Source organism: Platalea leucorodia (assembly GCF_965183815.1).
Source record: "Platalea leucorodia genome assembly, chromosome: 12".
NCBI classification, from domain to species: domain Eukaryota; kingdom Metazoa; phylum Chordata; class Aves; order Pelecaniformes; family Threskiornithidae; genus Platalea; species Platalea leucorodia.
In genome coordinates this window covers 16297838-16316163 of record NC_138834.1, presented here as the reverse complement: position 1 = coordinate 16316163, position 18326 = coordinate 16297838, and the positions used below count along the sequence as shown (strand labels likewise).

Here is an 18326-nt window from a genome sequence, read left to right as displayed (position 1 = left end):
TCGTAGTGACATGACATATCATTAGGGGTGAGAATTCAAGTACCTTATTTGGGATCTCATACAAAAATCTATCAAGATCCAGTGTGAATTTTGCTATTGGGCTGCTGCTCCTGCACGAAAGCCGCCTCGCTCATCGGCGCAGGACAGCGTCTTGTTCTCTCTCCGCCACAGGCCGCAGAGAAGACGCGGCGGCTGCCCACCGCAGTGCAAACGCCCAGCAAAACGGACTTTAGGCAGCGTGGCGGGGACGGCGGTACCTGCCGCCCCGGGCCGGCGGCCGCAGCGGCGGCGGCGGGTCCCCCCTCTCCCGCCTCACCCCGCGGCTCCCTCAGCGCCGCCTCACCCCGCGCGGGCCGCCAACGGCCGCCGCGCGCCCCCTCAGGCGCCGCGCGCCCGCTCCGCTGTTGCTATGGCTCGGCGCGAGGCGGCAGCCAATGGGAGGGCGGCAGGATATATTTGTCGCTGTTGCTACGGGCGCGGCGGGCCAATGGGGAGGGAGCAGGAGGGCGGCGCGCGGCCGCCGCGGCGGCGGGAACAGCGCGTGGCCGCGGTTGCGCGCGCGGAGGCGGGCGCTGCCTTGCAGCGGGAGCGCGGCCCGTCCCCTGCCTGCACGCCAGCTCGGATGCACCCGAGGGCCCGTTGTTAAAAGAAATAAACGTAAACGTGTGCATAACCCCTGCAAACACCGCGGTTCTGAACACAAAACCTCCAACAAGAAGACAACGGCCTTCCAAGTGAAATCCACCAAAATAAAGTATCAGGGTCTCACCACACACAAGGGCAGCTGGTGCTAGGGGTTTAATATATAATTAAATACCTTGTGCGAGTAATCACCTCACACTCTTACCTTGGAAGAACGAACCCTGGAGAAAGAGTCATTCGTAACCTTTATTTGCCAACTTTATTACAAAAGGCACTGGAGGCACGTACACTTTGTGTAGCTCAGGGCTGGAGTTTGGCAAGGGTTATCCCTTTTGCAATACAGATTTAAAAAATAGCAGTAATACCGAGGGAAAATACCCAAAAGACCGCCCAATGACTTGCAGCTTAGTTTTAAACCCGCATCAAGGGTCTGCTTTGCCGCTCGTGCCCTAACTCTCATACACAACTCTGCTTTTTAGTCTCCAAGAGGAAAAGGAAAGCAGTGCGAGATGGAGGAGCGGAACGGCGGCCCTCGGGCTGGGTTAAGTAAGGAAAAGTGCTGGGCAAAAGGAGCGGAGCTGCGCACGCTCCGCAGGAGAGCGGCAGCGAAAGAGCCTGCCCCCGCGGAGCAAGCAGCCTTCAGCCAAGTACAGTATGAGCCCCACGCTTACTACAGCGCGTAGGGGTCTGCGCAACTCGCGTTGCTTTGCAGGGCGCTCGTCCGAATAGGATGTGCTCGCCTGCCGCTGCCTGGTGTCAGACTGCCGCAGACCACCCGAAGGGCGACACGGTTCCCTTGGCAGTTTCGGTCCACCCAGATCTGGGGACAGAAAATGCATCAAGAGGGTTCAGCGGCTCCCACCTCCTCCATTCATCCTCTTTCCCGGGCAATCTGAGTTGCAGGTAGCATTAAATACTGACACACTTCTATGCCCTCCTGCAATCCTGCAAGAACATTGATGTTAGCGCTGAAAATTCTGCCGTGCTCCAGTTTGTGTCATCTGTGACACTGCGGAGCACGGAACACTCCAGAAGTCACACCCAGCAGTACAACAGAAACACGGAGATGAGAAATCGCAGTATTTTAGCAGCGCTTAGCTGAGAGCTTATTTTCCAGGCCTGAGAAAAAAGTTATCCAATATCCACTGCTAGGCAATGTAACTAAATTTTACTCTTTTTGAGTACAGGACCTTCATTTACCTTCGTGAGGTAATGAAGGACTCGGATCTGACCAGTGCCATGGGTAGAAATATGCAACTGCCACAGAACTAGGGACTTGGTATTTTTAGCATCTACAGTGCAGCTTCAGACTGCTCCAGTAAAAACCTACAATCCACAAGGCACCTTTGGTTTCTTCCATCCTTTGCAAGATTCTTAATAAAACTGTAACTGAAACAAACTTTGTAACTATTAGAAAAAGCCTTCATCCTTCTACCTCACTTTCTCTATTCGTCTCCGTGTCAAACCCCTCATTCATTTTTAAAAAAAAAAAGGAAAACCAGGAAAGGAGGGGGTGCTCCCCGGGGAAGCGCAGACCGCGTCGAGCGTCCCTGCAGGCAGGTCACATTCGTCCCCCGGCTGAGAATTCAAAGAGCAGCCATGCAGCCCAGAGCGTGTCGCTGGTTAATGGGTCACCAACCGGATCCTCCAGGACCTGAAAGAGACGGGAAGGAATCAAAGCTTCACCGCGCACCATCTTTAATGACGCCGTTGCTCAGGGTGGAAGAGCTCCTCTGGGCAGATTTGCACAAGGCTGTGGTGGGAGGGAACGCCAGCGGGGAGGGACGTGTGCGTGAAGTGACAAAGTCCTCCTTCCCCTCTAAGTTCAGGCAGAGTAATCCGTCTGTACAGGACGCGGGTGTAAAAGTGACAAACACAATCAGTGCACAATTCAGCTCTTAGGAATTCAGAGAAGAGCAATTCCCTTCCCTTTGCCCAAGGCATTGGCTCCTATAATACCAAGTAAATGACAGAGGGTAAGACCAGGATGAAATAATTAAGGAGGGAGTGATCACCTGAACAAGGGAGCTCTGTTCAGGGAGGGAAAGAAATGTCTCCAAAATGAATTAACTTTTTCTTTGTTTGCTTGCTTGTTTTGTTTTACTCTCATTTTGGCTCTCACGGGATGCATGACCTATGAAAAGCAAATTGAAAGTCACGTGTGGACGAAGGAAGCGCACTTCTGCACCCCTGCGGTTCAGACACAGGAACCAAACGAGCATATTCCTGCAACGAGCCCAGGGCAAGTTGATTCAGCAAGAAACAGAGTGCCCAGGAAGCCTGTAGAAGGCTGTAAAATCATTTACCCATTCAGGTTCTTCCTTTTCCTACAGCACACATTAAAATACGCAAAAATTGCTTTTCTGAATTCCTGAACTGAGTAATTGTTACAAAGATTTGAAGATGTCCCCTTTTGACATCTGCAGGCATCACACGGCATCTTGCTCCCCAGCCCACACTGCACTGAGTGTCATGTTTCTACGCCATTGCAAAATCAGTGCAAGAATGCAAAACAGCAAGATGCAAACTCCAGCTACAGAGACTGCATGCTCTGGAAATCTTAGAAAAGGCTCATTCATTATTAATGCCCAAAGCTTTCCTACTCATCTGGCTCACATTATGGTTGGTAAAAAGGCCACTTTCCAAGATACAGATCTTTATATTGATGCTTTCAAAGGCTCAAAAGAGGTTCTGTTACTGCCTTCAGAGCTGCAGCCGCTTCCTATAATGAGGCTAGCAGATACGGTCTCCTGCTTTTCAAAATCTCTTTTAAATAGGTTTTCTCCAGCAGCTTGCATTGCAAGAGAAACAGAAATGGATGCTAACTGATTGGTAGACCAACACATGTGAAGCCAAAAAATAGCTCCAGGTACAGTTTAGATAGGGCTTTCTTGGGTCCTATTTCTAAATAACATTTAATTCACAGATGTGCTCCCATCCCCTTGAAAGCACCAGATTTCTAACTTCTGCTCTCTACCGCCTTAAAATCACCGTAAGAAGGCACGCAGACTGCATCCAGATCGTGGAAGTGACTTCTTTTATTGTTTCCTGTAATAGCACTGCTCTGTACACTGCTATCAGCCATCTCAGAACAGTGCAAAATCCCTTTTTCTCAGCAGTAACGCAGACTTGGAAATGAAAATTACATGAAAGATTTCAAGAGGTCTGAGAGAGCAGAGTCAAATTCCGCAGAACCCCTCAGAGGGGAGGGCCCTCGAGCAGCCATCTTCCCGTCGTCTTCTTCCCACAGTGCTAGGTGAGCCCTCCATTGCTCAAAATTTAAATGGCACTTGGGATCTGCACAGGTTGCTCTGGCCATCATTTCAGCGGCAGGTTTAGCAAAATTTGGGTCTGATGAGCAATCCAAGTGGAAAAAAAACAACAAAAACACCTCTCCTTCTAGCATTTGCTGGACGCTACCTAGGGAATGCCCAGCTTGCTCTGAACTGGATTCCAAAAGATCAAACATGCTTCATACTAAATACGACGCGAGATTTCGCGTCCCTGCGTGAGAGCCACAGCTGGATAGTGTGTACAGGGCTAAGCTCCTTCTCTGAACGTTAGGTGTGTTCTCTCACCTGGCCTTGTCCCAAGGCTTGGCTTTCTTCCACGCAGGGTGCAGAAGCAGGTGGGCACTGAGGCTTGCCAAACACAGCCTGACAGGAACTGGAAGAAAATATGATGATACACAAATGCATTTGTTATTTATGCTCTACTCACCACTTACTGTAGTGTTCTGCAGCAGGACAAGACGAGCTGCTGGCAAGACTATTAATTCAACAGATTTCTGCTAAGTTGTCTACAAACCTGCCCCGTTTTTCCAAATTGTTAGGACCTCGAAATACAGATTCGGCACTGGGAGGACTAGCCTGACCAGGAGCAGCACACAGGAATGCCATCTCAATTTGCAGCTTTCCTTATGCAGCCAGAACATTCTCCATAAACAAGGAGATGTCTACCAAAATGTCTCTTTTCTGGAACATATTTTAAAAACACAGATCTTAAGAGTCAAAACACATAAAAATGCGGCTTTAGACATAGCCACAACATTGGCTATGATTCTGCTACAGCTTTTCAAGGCCGCCAGTGAGAGTCTGGGGACGCGGCTTCCCCATCCACACCTCCCCGGGGGCTCTGCCAGCCTCTCCAAAGAGGTCACAGTCTGCGGGCACTGGGTCAAGCAGGAGACACTGGGTACTCGATGATGGGATGTTCTCGCCCTTCATCACCAACTCAGAAGTATCTACACGCCAACAACGCTGCCCATACCACTACCAGGAATAGCCCAGGGTACGAATGGCCATACAACCCCCTGTCCCCCCAAGAACTTGTCTCATCCTTTTTCATAGCCCGCTTACACCGACACGCACAACGCCCGTAGCAACAAATTCTGCCGTTTAATTATGCAACATGCCAAAAAGTAGCCTCCTTTTGTGCGTTTTGAACTTGCTGCCTGCCAGTGTCGGGGTGCTGGGCTATCCCGAGGGGAGAGCCTAACAGCAGAAGGATTCCTAGCACTCTGAGCTGGAATCCCAAAAATGCAGGCAGAAGCGGTAAGCTGCAACGAACATCTCAGCACTGATGTTTTCTAAATCAACATGCTGGCTCATGAATGCAATCTGTCTTGCTCTATAGAGTTCAGTGTGCTTTTCTGTTTGAAATGTGAGGCACGAGAGAGTTATATCCTGCGTGAATCATTAGCTGGGCTACATTCCCACCCATTCCGTCCCACCTCGAGGAGTGAAGAGGAGACAACACCGCTATCTGTAGAGGCAAGCATCTGTTTGGTGTCCCACAGGAACTTCCAGTTCGCTAGCTGGATCAAACTCTCCTGCCAGGAGCAGGAGCAGATGGAGGCAGTCAGCTCCCAGCCTGGTTCCCCCTCACACTCCCACCTCGCAGCCCTGTAGATCATAAGAGGTTTGGATACAGCCCAAGTGCGTAGGACCGACTGTAAAAAGCCCATGAAAGAAAGCAACTGGAATCGTTCTAATAAGCTTTCAGGCCAAGTCCTTTCCAGGTGAGCACCTTTAAAAACGAGACAAGCAGATTAAGGGTCCCTTGGCTGACTTGTAGCTCTGTCCCTGCGCTTAGGAAGCAGGGAGCTGGCAAGGCAGCGACAGCGTAACACTAAGTCCACTCCAGGTGGGTGACCTTGGATAAATAATTTGCTTCTCTGTGCTTTACTCTTATCTGTAAAGCAGGGATAGCTTCACTGCCCTGTCTTTCCAGGACAGCAACGCTCATCTGCCATACAGTTTAAGCTGCCGATTCCTTCATGAGTCCCCAGATGAGTGATGCTCATTGCAATATTATTGCTAAAGATGACCCTGGTGACACAGTACTTCTCTCTAATCCAGTGACTGTCAGAGGGCTCTGCCTGATAACAAAGGTGATCCTCATTCATTGCCATTCACTGAGCAGTGATCTTAGCCAAGACTACCCACCCGAGGTCCCCTGGCTCTCCAGAGAGAAACTGCAAAAAGGCCAAGATGAAACTGCAGCCTAAGCATCACTCATTTCTAGAGAGATCGCTGTTCCGTAGCACTCATGAGTTCAAGGTTTTGGGGGGAGCTGGACCAGCCACTAAATGGGGTTTACAAATAGAGTTCAAATAACTATATCCTCAGCAGAAGGTGTCAAGGAAGCAGCAAGTCCTGCCCCTGCCAGGAATACGATAAAGGGTGCGTGGATTCCTGGCACAACCGACATGCCCAACAAGGAGACATTCACCATAGATTTCTTCTACTGGCGGAACATATTTTAAAAATAAACATGAGCTCACTCTAGAGTCAGAACATGCAATTTTAAATCCAGCCAAAATATTGCCAGCAAGCCTCACTGATCTTTCATGATCTCGAGCCACTGTCTAAAACCGCGAATCCTAAAACGCAGACTGAGGTGGGTTTGCAATGCCCGGACCTGGGTTCTCCCCAGCAGCTCGGAGCGGGGAGTCTGACATGAACGTGAACAACTGCAGGCACCAAGCCAACTGGGAAACAGGGCTAAAAGGCAGAAGTGTTTTTAGCAGGGAACCGGGAGGCAAAAAACCACTGATCTTTATCTCCAGTGAATCACTGCCTTCCCTTGTTGCTTGACAAGCCACAAAGCCTCTCCATGCCTCTGCTTCCTCATCTATAAAGTGGGAATAGAACTGCTTCCAGCTACCTCTGTGATGGGTTATTGAGAGTATCGTGCTAGCACAAATGCTGGCCAGTGTCAAGCAGAATGGTTATGAAATGGGGCTACTGCTCCTCTTCTGTCTTGCAGATCAGTAAATTAAAGGAACCTCATAATTTCTGTTTGGCAGTGTTTATTTTTATGTAACATTACGGAAGTTGTATAACACATGGAAGATGGCACGGATTTTTGTTGTTTTGCATTCTGTGAATTCATCTCCAGCCCCAGAGAAAACCTGCAGTCTGAAACGTTTCATACAGGTGGAAAACAGAAAGACAGAACAGTGTCTGTCTTTCTGTCTTCCAATTTGGAAAGCTTCCACTATGGAATAATCTTGTCATGAGGTTATGAAGCTACAAAAACTATTTTAGGATTAAATACGGGCCCTACCAACCCAGCCCACAGAATCAGCTCTCGCTGAGATCAGTATAGGTTATAATTTTCTGCCAAAAAGAAAAACAGGCAAATAGCTTAGAAGCTAAACCTGCTTCCAAGAGAGGGGGTCCTATCTTTTCTGATGAGGCTGGTCCCAAATCTCCTTTGTGCCACCACCGTAAAACACATATACATTTACACAGCACTTCCCATTTCCAGTGCACAGCTATAAATACCTGCAAAATATGACGGACACAAGGAGAACCAGGCCCTTGAATGAGATGCACCACTACGCTCCGTCTGCAGCCCTCTTCAACAGGGGGATCAGGACAAGGCCAGACCCACAGCATCATTGTTACTCCTGCCCTTAAGAAGCCCTGGGCTTTCCCCTCCCTTTACCTGTGGGGAAGGATAGATTCCAGGGTCCCTAGCTGTCCTTCTCTAAGGATGAAGCTTTCAACCTCTAAATCTGACTGCTGAATGATTCTTCCTGAACTGGCCTCAATACAGCCACCTTGAGGGACTCTGCTCAAGGGAGCTCTGATACCTGCTGAAATAAACGCTCGTATTAAAGACAATTACAGATAACGTGACCCCAACCTCTGACCCAGCTATTCCTCCCCTCCTTGCTCCACAATCACCAGAGATGAATGGCAGCCACAGCACTTTCTGTTCTGTAGACCTACAGCAAAAGCAGGTGGACATCACTTACGTATCCTATCAATGCTGTTCTGAAGAACAGGGAGGAGAAAAGAGATGGTGGAATGCTGAACAAGACTGGACAGGAAGGAAACAGAGAGGGAGAGAGAAAGAATAGCAGGAAGGAGAAAGGAAAGTGAGAATGTGTTGCTGAAGATGAGCACTGTGTCACAGTTTCTTACCTAGAGGCTAGTTCCTAGCCTCCGCTCAGGTAATTTCATAAGGACGACAGGCATTTAAAAACCCAGAAGCTTGCAAACGGACAAGGTGAGCAGACAACACCTGAAGGGACTCTTCCAATGGAAATGCTACAAGGAAACCACCTTGCTGGAAAAGTACTATCTTACGGAAGGACTTACAGTTTAAGCAAAAGAGTAGGTAAGAATGTCTGCTTCAACACCTTAAATCAACGGATTTTCTCATTGAGCTACTCTGGGAGCAGAACTCCAGAGCTCATGACAAGCCCTGCTCCCAGTTGTCATGACATTGGAAAGCCACCTAAGTGAGCAAGAGTGTTCACAACAAAGGGAAGAGAAGCTTGAAAACTCTGAAGGTCAACGATCTGGGTGCAGGTTTACTAACCTTCTATAGTTGGGGTCCACATGGAGCCAGAGACTCCTCTGGTGCTGGAAGGGGCATGCCACATGGCCAGCTGTTCATCCGGGAGGGCAAGGGACCCGCAGGAGCACAGGACAAATGTATCCAGCTGAGGGCTGGCATCAGTACTGCTGGCTGCTTCTCCGGGCTGCAGGACAGCAGAGTTAAAGCAGGTTCCTGGTTCCAGCATAGCCTCAGTGCAGAAAGCTACAGGTTGTTCAGCGTTGTAAGCGGTCAACAAAGCCTGGCTTGTCCTCGCTTCATACAGCTCACTGCTCTGCGCAAAGCTGTAATGATGGAGCAAATACATCAGCCAGACATACTGCTTTGCAAAGAGGGGAGACCCCCAGCTAGACTTTGAATCCTGCCCTTGACAGCTGGGAGATTAACTGCTAGATGCTCTGCCTGCCTGATGCTGGGCATGGACCATTCCCATCTGTGGAGTCACAGCTCCTAAGCGATGTCCCCTGGGAACTGACATGAAAGTCCGTTCCATGAACAAGTTTAAAGGTTGCTTCATCTCTGAACTGTCACTGTAAAGACTTTTTCATACATCACCTGGATTCCAGCATCTTTAAGTACGTTCCTTCAGGAGGCTTATCCAGATCTGCAGCTGACTGCTCCCACCCTGGGTCACAGGGCATGAGGGTCATCTCCATTTGCTCACAGCCGATGCCTACACAAGAGCCACCTGAAAGGTGCAGGTCGGGCAGGTGAAGGAACACTAACAGTTACTCCAAAAAGCAATGAAACAAGTCTCATTTGCCAAATACAGCAAGACCCTCTTATTCCCCGTGACTGGGGTTTGGTCAAGATTCCATGAAGGGGCATGGAAATACTGGGTTTTACTGGAGTACTGCCCTGATCCCAGAATCTGAGAGCTAAAACCTGCTGCCTCCCTTGTATTTGCTTTCATTTGGCACCCCTTCGGAGACGGGCATCTCTTTTCACCTGTCCTTGCCCAGGCCTTATCAATCCTTGCTCCTTCAACAGACTGACAGCCTCTAGCCAAAGAGTGAGGCACTCCACTGAAGTAGAGTCCTCCAGTGTCCACTTGATCCATCAGCAGATAGACGCTGTTCTGGAGCAGGAATATCCTTCCCTTCCTGAGGGAATTTTAAATTGTTTTTCAGCTTTCTGGACCGCTTCCTAAGCCCATTAGGAAGAGACGAACCTGCAGTTTGTGGAGTGTAGGATCCTTTATCCTGCTCCTCCTTTGTGCGGTAAGTCAAAGCCCTCTCAGGACACGAGTTGTTGAGCCTTTCCGTACGAGAGAGGCAGGATTTTTGACGTCGTCGATAATTTGCAAACCAATTATAGACCTGGGTTGGCTGCAGGTTCATGTCCCGAGCCAATCCCTCCTGCGAACCCAGGTGTAGGGAGAGATCAAGGGAAAAAGAATAAACCACATCCAAATAATCAGGCTTTTCCCTTCCGTTCCAAAAGCAGCCCAGCAACTTGTTCACTAGGTCTCCGATAAGTCTATGTGAATCCCATTGAGGAGACTGATTTATAAACTCAAAAGAGTTGCTGGAAAACACACATTCCAGCCTGCTTCCCTAGTCAATTTGTTTGCTAAAGGAAACCATATACTGCTGTTTTACATGGCTATATTTAAATGTAAAACCCCAACAAAGCATGCTCGTCCCACAGAATGACAGCTTCGCATCACTAACATGACACTAATAGGATAAACACTAATGCATTTACCCCATTAAATAGTTTTCACAAACTGCGAGCAGTATAAACATCTGTATCACATTCACAGAAAAAGTTCTGCTGTATTAAACCGTTAAATCATGAGATCACTTAAGTGAAGAACGTATTGGGAAATTAACACTTATGTGATCATCATATCCCGACCTTTTAGGACTTAATTATGCAACTTCATTATGCTCCCAATTCAGATTGGTTTTTTAAAATGAAAATTTGGAAGTTGCTGCTGCTTTGTGAAAAGGATAGGAAATAAACCATCTTCACGTTGCAGAACTCTTCACCAGGCCATCCTGCCTCATACGAGAAGGGTGTTGGAAAAATTGAGGACCACAGAGGCAGACTTTAAAGTCTGAAGCCTTCACCTTGCAAGGCAGTAACCAACAAGGATTACTGAATTAATTCACACCTCGCTTTCATTACAAATTTTTCCCTGTCCAAATAAGGTAGATACATGCACACATCAACACGGCCTATCGTGCTTGCAAATTCTGTGAATTTAATGTGATAAGTCAGAGATATATTCTGGTAAGCAAAGTGCAATTTTATACAGGCTATACCTCAGTGAAGTCAGAACTATTTATCACTGTAATATGGCTCTTCTGAGTGATGGTTGTTTCGCTGCCTATGCCCAATCACTACAAAATTAGAACCATTAAAAGCTGAGTGAGGAACTTACTTCCCCTGATCTTTTGTCCAAAGCAAGTGAAATTACTTAGCATGAACTTGATGATTTTAGGGAAAGATCAAATATTGGGAATCCCAGCCCCACTGGGACTTCTGAAAACAAGGATTTAGAATGAAACCAGTTATAGACCCCTGATCACAGAGTTCTGCTTTTCTGTGACAAGGAGACTCGATCGGAAGTAGCATATCCCTACCCGCTGTTTCTTGTTTGGATTTGTTGTCACCTCTGCAGCAAACCTGTGCAGTTGCTGGCGTACTTCATCTGAATAGTTTCGATTCTTCACACCTTCAGGACAAAGGGAAATAGGTGGAGGATGCCTGTACACAGAAAAAAACAGGATTAAAAAGGACCCCAAGAGAGTCGTTCACATCCATGGGAATTTTCTCATGTTACCACAAGTGGTCAAAACACCAAGAAAAACCCAGCTCCAAGAAGCAGCCATCTTGAGATGCAAAAGCAGCCTCTGCATCTCTACCCCCTGCATCTGCTAACTACAGCAGAGAAAAAAAAACTTGGCTCCCCCATGCCGCGGTACCTCTTCCTGCAACGGAATTTCTGCAGTGGTGTCAGAAAATCCGTGTGGCGTTTCTCCATAACCCTCCGGTAGTGAATCTCATGCCAAAGTTGCACCAGCTCCTCCCTCTCTTCTGCCTTGCAATACTAAAACAAAATAATATGTAAGCAAACCCTTTCCAGGTAGTCAGTCAGGCTTCCTATAAAGGAGAAAACCCTCAACAACTGGACGCTTACTCAGAGATTCCTGCGGGTTTGACATAAAGCTGGTAGCGTTATCCAAGTATACGGCTCGCTGTACCTTCTCTAATGCACACAGGGAGCTGCCTGCCTAATTCCTTCTTTCCCCCTGGTGAACAGGGCTACGTTACCAGATCTAGAGGCCAAAATCCCTTGAGTGCCATCCAGCCTTCCCCGTATCTTCCCACCCTGGCAAGCCCTCTAAACTTGGCCTCCCCAAGGCTTTTACATCCTGAGCCCTAAGTTTGTAAAAACTCTAAGAACCACCACACTAGAGAACAAAAATCCTGCTTTCACAAACTACAACCGACCTCATCATCACCCAAGTACCTTCTTCCCTTTGACTGATTAATAGTAACAGCCTGTAGCAAAGGTTTATCCTGTGCTTCAGGCCAACCAACGCACACATATCACCTTCCACGTCCGTACGCCAGCTGGAAATGCTCCATGTGCTGCAGCTTGGGTACCTCTGCACTAACAGCTCTAACTACTATTTTTCTAATACTGCTTTCTGTCTCCGTGAAGAAACAAAGAACACGTCCCTACCTCCAGGAGCCTGCAGGCTGTGTCATGCTGCCCGTTACGGATATGAACGAACACGCAAGCTCGGACAACGTGGATGTTAGTGAGAAAATACATCTTGTGTTTGCATCCCATCATGGTCCCAACCAGCTTCTCCAGACTAGGAGACGAGTTCTGGAGGTCCTGGCAAAGCTGTCCTGCCAGATCCAGCAGCCTGGCGGGTGGGGGATCCTTGTTTTTATTCCTGTTTAACATGGCCATGAACCGCTTCATCCTTGTGTCCTGTTGGAAGCTGTTTCTATGCAATGCACAAAGTTGTGGTTAGATAAAAACTATTATCTCCTATTTTTAGCTCCTATGGTATGCTTTTTTTTAAAGGGGAAGAAATTCACTGTGCTGTTAAAAGCAGCCTGAGGACCTCAAACCACTTAAAATAAAACTAGGCCTAAAGCAGCCCTGAAAGGCTGAAGCCGCGCCAGGTTTGCAGCGCGGCTGGGGGCGCTGGGGGGTGCTGGCAGCTCTGCAGTGCCCCACGCACACGCGTGTGCCCCCAGCCCCTCCACTCTCTGCAGATCAGGTACCCCCGTATCCCAGTCACCATATGCAGCTTTACATTCACTGCTTACAGGTTAGAACTACCAGAACATTAAGCCCAGAGACCTTCAGGTGAAATTAATGAGTTTTTTCTCCAAAACGGCACGGGACAGGCCAGGGGCAGCCAGCTGTTCCAGCAAAGCCTAACTCAAACGATCGTTTTTCGCCCATTTTCCCGGGGAAAGGGGACCCCCCACCCCTCGGCCAGGCAAAAAGGGGGGAAAAAGCTGTTAAATACCTGCGATGCTGAGGAGCAGGGACAGCCCGGCAGCCCCGTCCCCTCCCGAGAGCGCAGCCCGGGGCGCCGGAGCCCCTTCCTCCCGCGGGGAAGCCCCGGTCGCCGCCCGCCGGGCCCCCGCAGGCAGGGCGAGGCGGCCCCGCACCGCCGCAAGCGCGGCCCCGCCGCCGGCCGAGGCCTCCCGCTGCCCGCAGCCGGGGCCGGGCGCTGCCGGGCGGCCCTGCGCTCCGCCCCCGCCCCTTCCACCGCTCCGGCAAAGCCGCCGCTGCGCCCACCGCTACCTTGGTAGTAAAATTGTGTACGACGGACGGCAGCAAGTTGCTTCCATATTTTTTAAGATGTTAATGGGGACGAGACACACGCTGATGATTTTGACACGCTCAGATGAACTGGATGAAGAGACACGCAGCTCAAACCCCCCTTTTCTAGGAGGGTACTGTCTAATAGCAGATGAGTCACCCAGATGCAGTTTAGGGGATAAAACTGAAGCAGCTATGATTTTCCTTGAATTAGGCCTGAGCACCGCGGCGCGCGTGTCAGCGCTCTGCTGACTCCAGCGAGAGCAGGTACCAACAGCACCGGCCTGGCAGCAGGAGCGGGCAGCCCCCCACGCACCGCGCTACCCGGGGCAGGTCCTGAACCCACCCTCAATCCCCGCTTCAACAGCCACCTCGCGCCAAGCCCATGCACCATATGCCAGCACTCTCTGCAACGACAAAGACTACATACTTGAGCGTAGGCATCTTCGGTTTGCTGCGTGCAGGCATATCCTAAACATCTGCTCATAATCCTCCTCGTTCCTCCACTCGGCAGCATCTTGTGCTCAGTTGCCCCCGATTTCTCCTTGGGCTTGGATGCTGGCCTTGCGGGACAGTAACTGGCTTCTTGCTCCTGCTGCGTGACGCTGTTCTAGATCCAGAGCTGGAGACAGAAAGTTCTGGATGCTTAAGGGACAAATCCCCACCACGGAACTTTGAGCATTTCATTATCATGCTGGACATAAGCAGCAGTATTTCCTTTTGGCAGTTACTCTCCTTTACTCCCCAACTGCCGTCCGGAGTTACAACAAAACATCAGGTCACTTGACTTTCTGCATTTTTACTTATTTACATGTATGAAACGTAACAAGTGTCTGACATTTTATCTTACATATTGACACAACCAGGCAGACCTCAAAAGGGAAAGAGGCGGGCTGCTGTCAGGCACGTCAGAGGCAAACGGCACGGATCATTTCCGACGACGGCAGGCTGCTACCATCGCGCTGTGCTGAAGCTAACTGCCCCTGACAGCCATTTGCGCACCCCCTCCCTTACCTCTGCTCTAACTGAAGTTTTGGCAATCAAGGACCGCAGCTACCTGAAACCAAGCTGAGGTCAGGTGATAGATATTGGCAAGCCAAGAGCTCAGATTCTTTTTCCAAGGGCTTAATCAAATTCTGTTGAATATCAACAGCAATATTGATCAGGTCCTCTTGGAGCCTCAAGAGGAATCCAGCAGAGGCTCTTTTCCAGTCATCCTTCACCTCTGCTTCCTTGCCACAAGGTAAAGCTTCTAGCTGTCTCCCCAAGAGATACAACCCTGTTTCACGGAGCACTAGCATGCATCTTATCTAGACAATCAGTCCAGAACAAAACAAGTCGGCTATCTTTGTTCCAGCAGAAGTCTGTAAAGTCTTTCAGTAACCGATCAGCAAACTTCTCATCCCCAGTGGCACTGGACCGCCACGTTTTCGTCAGCATGGTGTTGTAGGCCCAGTTGTAGCCAATGCGCTCTTCACAAAACATGTTCTGGTTGGTGGAGCTAGTGGAGTTGCGCCGGCGTCGCTGCTGCCCGCAAGAAAACTTCCGCTTGGAATACGGTAGCTGCAAAAACACTGTCCCTGGGGGAAACAGACAGGGCTTTAGTCTTAGGCAGACCCAAGCTCCTACAACTGGTAGCTCACTCATTACATTCTGAAAAGGAAACTGGACTGGGTTTCATTTAATTGCCTTTTCGCAAGATAAGATGGGATACGCTTTTCCTCCTTCGCTTTTACATGCCGCTTCCTGCAAATCACACCACTGGGAGAGAGCACACTTAGTCTTGCCTTTCTCTTGGTAGAAGGGAACGAAGCGAAGCTGCAGGCTCCGATCCATCTTTCTAATTTTACATCAATTTCCATTCTCTTCTGCAATTTTCCAAAAGCTCTCTTCTGTCGCTGCCTTCATGTCTCAGCAACCCCTCTGGACATACTAAGTCATTTTACTGTAATATGCCACGCGTGGAGCTTAGTTACAAGTGCTGATAGATCACCAACATTCATGAAGAATAATAATGAGAGCAACTGGATCCCAAATGCTTTCTCTACCTCCCACACAGTGCGTAGGGGCAGAGATGTATCTACAACAGACCTTAAGCATGAGAACAGAGCACTGACTTGTCCCAGCACCTTTCCCTCCTTCTAGCTTCTAGATACACATTTCTTTACACTGCACTTGGAATAAGCTCTGCCTCATTTTTTTATTTTTTTTTATTTCTCCATCTCCTGGAAAGAAAAGTTTCAGAGACACTATAAAGCAAGATTTCAAACCACTGCCATTGATTAGCAGCAACACTTTCTGCTTTTCCTACTGCCTCTCCAGTTTTCTGGTTTGTGTCGGCTGATACAGCTACTCGTCATCTGACTAGTGACAGAATGAGGACCAACATCACGGACACAAAAGACAAACTGCGCGTAAAATGGTTCTTCTGTTTCTAATAGCCTCCTCCTTGCCCCATGCCTGCCAAATATTGCTCACCTGTGACATGGATATACTGGGGCTTGTTCTCAGCTGGGAAGTTGAATGCAGAGGCCGAGTATTTATCTTGCACAAATCCAAATCTGGAGAAACAAACACCAGAGGAAGAAAATTAAAATAAAAATTAAAAAAAGCGCCACTCCAGCTAGGATTTCTTCAGCCCAAGGCAGGGGCACCAGGGAAAGCCTTCCATTACCACAAAGGCTCCCTGTTCTTATGACCTGGAGGCAAGGAGAAAAGAGATGAAGAGGACTGAGCTTCTCCAAATATTCCCCACCCCTGCTAGGCACAGCGTGAAAGCCTGTAACTCCACACTGATCTCTGCCCGAACTCGTGCCGGAAAGAAGAGCACCAGTGGCTCGGCTCGGGAGGGCACTGAGCAGTCTCTGCCAAAACGGGGCAGCTGCACACGAACGAGGGAAGAGAGATAGGCGAGACAGACATTCCTTGGGTATGGTTCAAGCTGCAACGTCGTTTTTTTCATGCTGGGCAATATTCCACGCGGAACTTCAACCAGCTCACCTGACAGTTCCTTGCTGTTTGGAGAATACTTGTTCCTCTTCTGCTTTCTAAGCTAACGAAAGCTTATTTCCAGGCTAAAGCCCATTACAAAAGGCAGTCTCTCTATCATGAAAAAGACTTTGGCAGCAACACCATGAAACAAACTGGCAGCTCAAGCAGACAAAGGGGTAAGGCGAGATAGTATTCAAAGTTTCCAACAATTCCCTCTTAAACTGGGCCCAACCTCCTATGTACGGCTCACATCCCAGTCTCCTGCCTATTGTCAATCCCTGGTGGTCATCCAGTTCGAGACCGTGTTAAGTACACATGAAGAAAGTAATTGTCCCTTCTCAGAAAGAAATCTATTTACAGGCTATCTGCTTCTTAGAATAACAGGGCACTTTCCAAAGGCAATGCTCTCTCTAGGAGGAGAGTATGGCTTGCTAATGGGTGACAGGCTGAACCACTATCTACCTGCCCCGCGCACCCACAGAACCACCTCCAGCCATTCTAGTCGTGTTTTAGTCTAATGACCTGCAAGCAGACTTCAGGGAGGCAGATGGCACGAACCCATGTGTTGGACTTGATGATCTTAAAGCTCTTTTGCAACCTAAGCGATTCTGTGATTCTGTGACTCAGGAGTGACTGTTCAGCATCGGTCTGCATCCTACATTATCGCAGGAGATATGAACCTTTCAGTCATTCTGCTCTGTACATACCTGTATGCTATTGCTTCCTGGAGGAGATGCATACGGTCCCAGTATGTTTCTGGTTCGAAGCCTGAAACAAACAAGAAGGTAACAATTACCTAGTTAAGCTACTTTATTTCCTTCTTTTTCAAGACTTCAGTTTTCCTCAGAAGACCTCTGTACACTTTTTTCCAGCCATTTCCTTTAGTCACACTTTTTTCTGTCAGCTGTGCCTTGAATGCCATCTTATGAGAGATGTGTCTCGTACACTCCAGTAGCAGATTGATCCCTGGATTTAGCTTTTGTGTTTCTTGAGATGAAGGAGAGGAACGTAATCGGGTGTGTGGGAGGGGGCAAGGAAGGAGAGCGGGCTGCTGTGTATCACCACAGAGTGCTCTGAAAATACTCAGTTCCAAGTCAGTGGGGCTGACAGTGACCTCACACCGTACGGATTTGTCACAGATTGTTTCACTTTTATACCTAGACACTGGGTCAAGGGTTAATGAAAATAAAGAAAACTATCATCTCTACTATTTTAAAACAGAGCCCTTCTCACGATGCAATTCTGCCTCTCTGTGCATGGGGACAGAGCTCTCTGATCTTTGAGCTTCCACCTGAGACTTACCACAACAGCGTCACTCAAAAGGGTGACTGCAGAAAAGGAGACTGCAGTTTCTAGCTCTTCATCTCATGTGCAAACACTCTTACTGTGAATGTAACCATGGCAACAAAAAAAAGGATGGCAGCCCTGCAAGCCTCGTCTCACTGAGGGGGAGAAGCAGCAAATGCAGGATACAAATGCAGAGCAGCTGTGGGCAGGGCCCTACCAGCAAAACAGGCTCGTACAGTATAACATCATGCCAAACAGAATAACTACCCGATATAGGCTCTATAAGGGTACGCAACATTATGGCAACAAAGATCACTGGGCAGACGACCCTCCCTGTGCCTCGGTACTTCTTGCTGCCAACCTCACGCACTGTCGCATGCTGACGAGCCTGCCAGCACGGCCTCCTCCCAGCAGCACCTTCCCGAGGGTGGCTGCCGAAATGTGAAAAGAGGCCCTTCAACCAGCTAACGCACGCCTGGCAAGCGAGGTTCTTCCCATCAGCTACGTGCCAGAAGGGACCTGCTTGCAGAAAAGTACACCAAGGGGTAAAACAAAGAACATTTCTTACCATCAAACAAATGCTCACTACCCTCCTTCAACAAGCAGCTAACGTTGAGCGGGATGAACAACTGAGCTCGAAGTGGGTCTCCGTACAAGTAACTGGGCAACGCAAACGGGCCTTCCAAGACTGGAACTAGCAAGAAACCACAGGAGGTGGCTTTCCGATGCCAGCCCTGAACCTGAGAAA

At 48.8% G+C, this 18326-nt stretch overlaps 2 protein-coding genes across 14 annotated transcripts in view; both read right to left on the bottom strand.

The window, feature by feature from the left end:
- Positions 1–617: 617 nt before the first annotated feature.
- LOC309596619 (uncharacterized protein) lies at positions 618–11081 on the bottom strand. The gene is made up of 5 exons (XM_082325068.1): positions 9668–11081; positions 9052–9184; positions 8479–8780; positions 4221–4308; positions 618–2296 (listed from the first exon to the last, which is right to left on the bottom strand). Exons 1-5 carry the CDS (start codon positions 9834–9836, stop codon positions 2266–2268), a joined length of 723 nt encoding a protein of 240 aa, XP_082181194.1. The 5' UTR covers positions 9837–11081; the 3' UTR covers positions 618–2265.
- A 1282-nt stretch (positions 11082–12363) lies between these two features.
- DEPDC5 (DEP domain containing 5, GATOR1 subcomplex subunit) overlaps positions 12364–18326 on the bottom strand; it is a 49784-nt gene continuing 43821 nt past the window's right edge. For 10 of the 13 annotated variants that reach the window (XR_014229571.1, XR_014229572.1, XR_014229573.1 and 7 more), the window contains 5 exons: positions 18147–18318; positions 16999–17059; positions 15779–15861; positions 13731–14880; positions 12364–12467 (listed from right to left, as the gene is read on the bottom strand). Coding sequence is in view for 2 of the 13 variants with exons in the window: in XM_082325066.1 (XP_082181192.1) it covers positions 14585–14880; positions 15779–15861; positions 16999–17059; positions 18147–18318 (612 nt within the window). In the remaining 11 variants the exon portion in view is untranslated. Of the gene's footprint in view, positions 12468–13226; positions 14881–15778; positions 15862–16998; positions 17060–18146; positions 18319–18326 lie in introns of those variants that run through there. The other 3 variants (XM_082325066.1, XM_082325067.1, XR_014229578.1) reach the window with 2 other exon arrangements.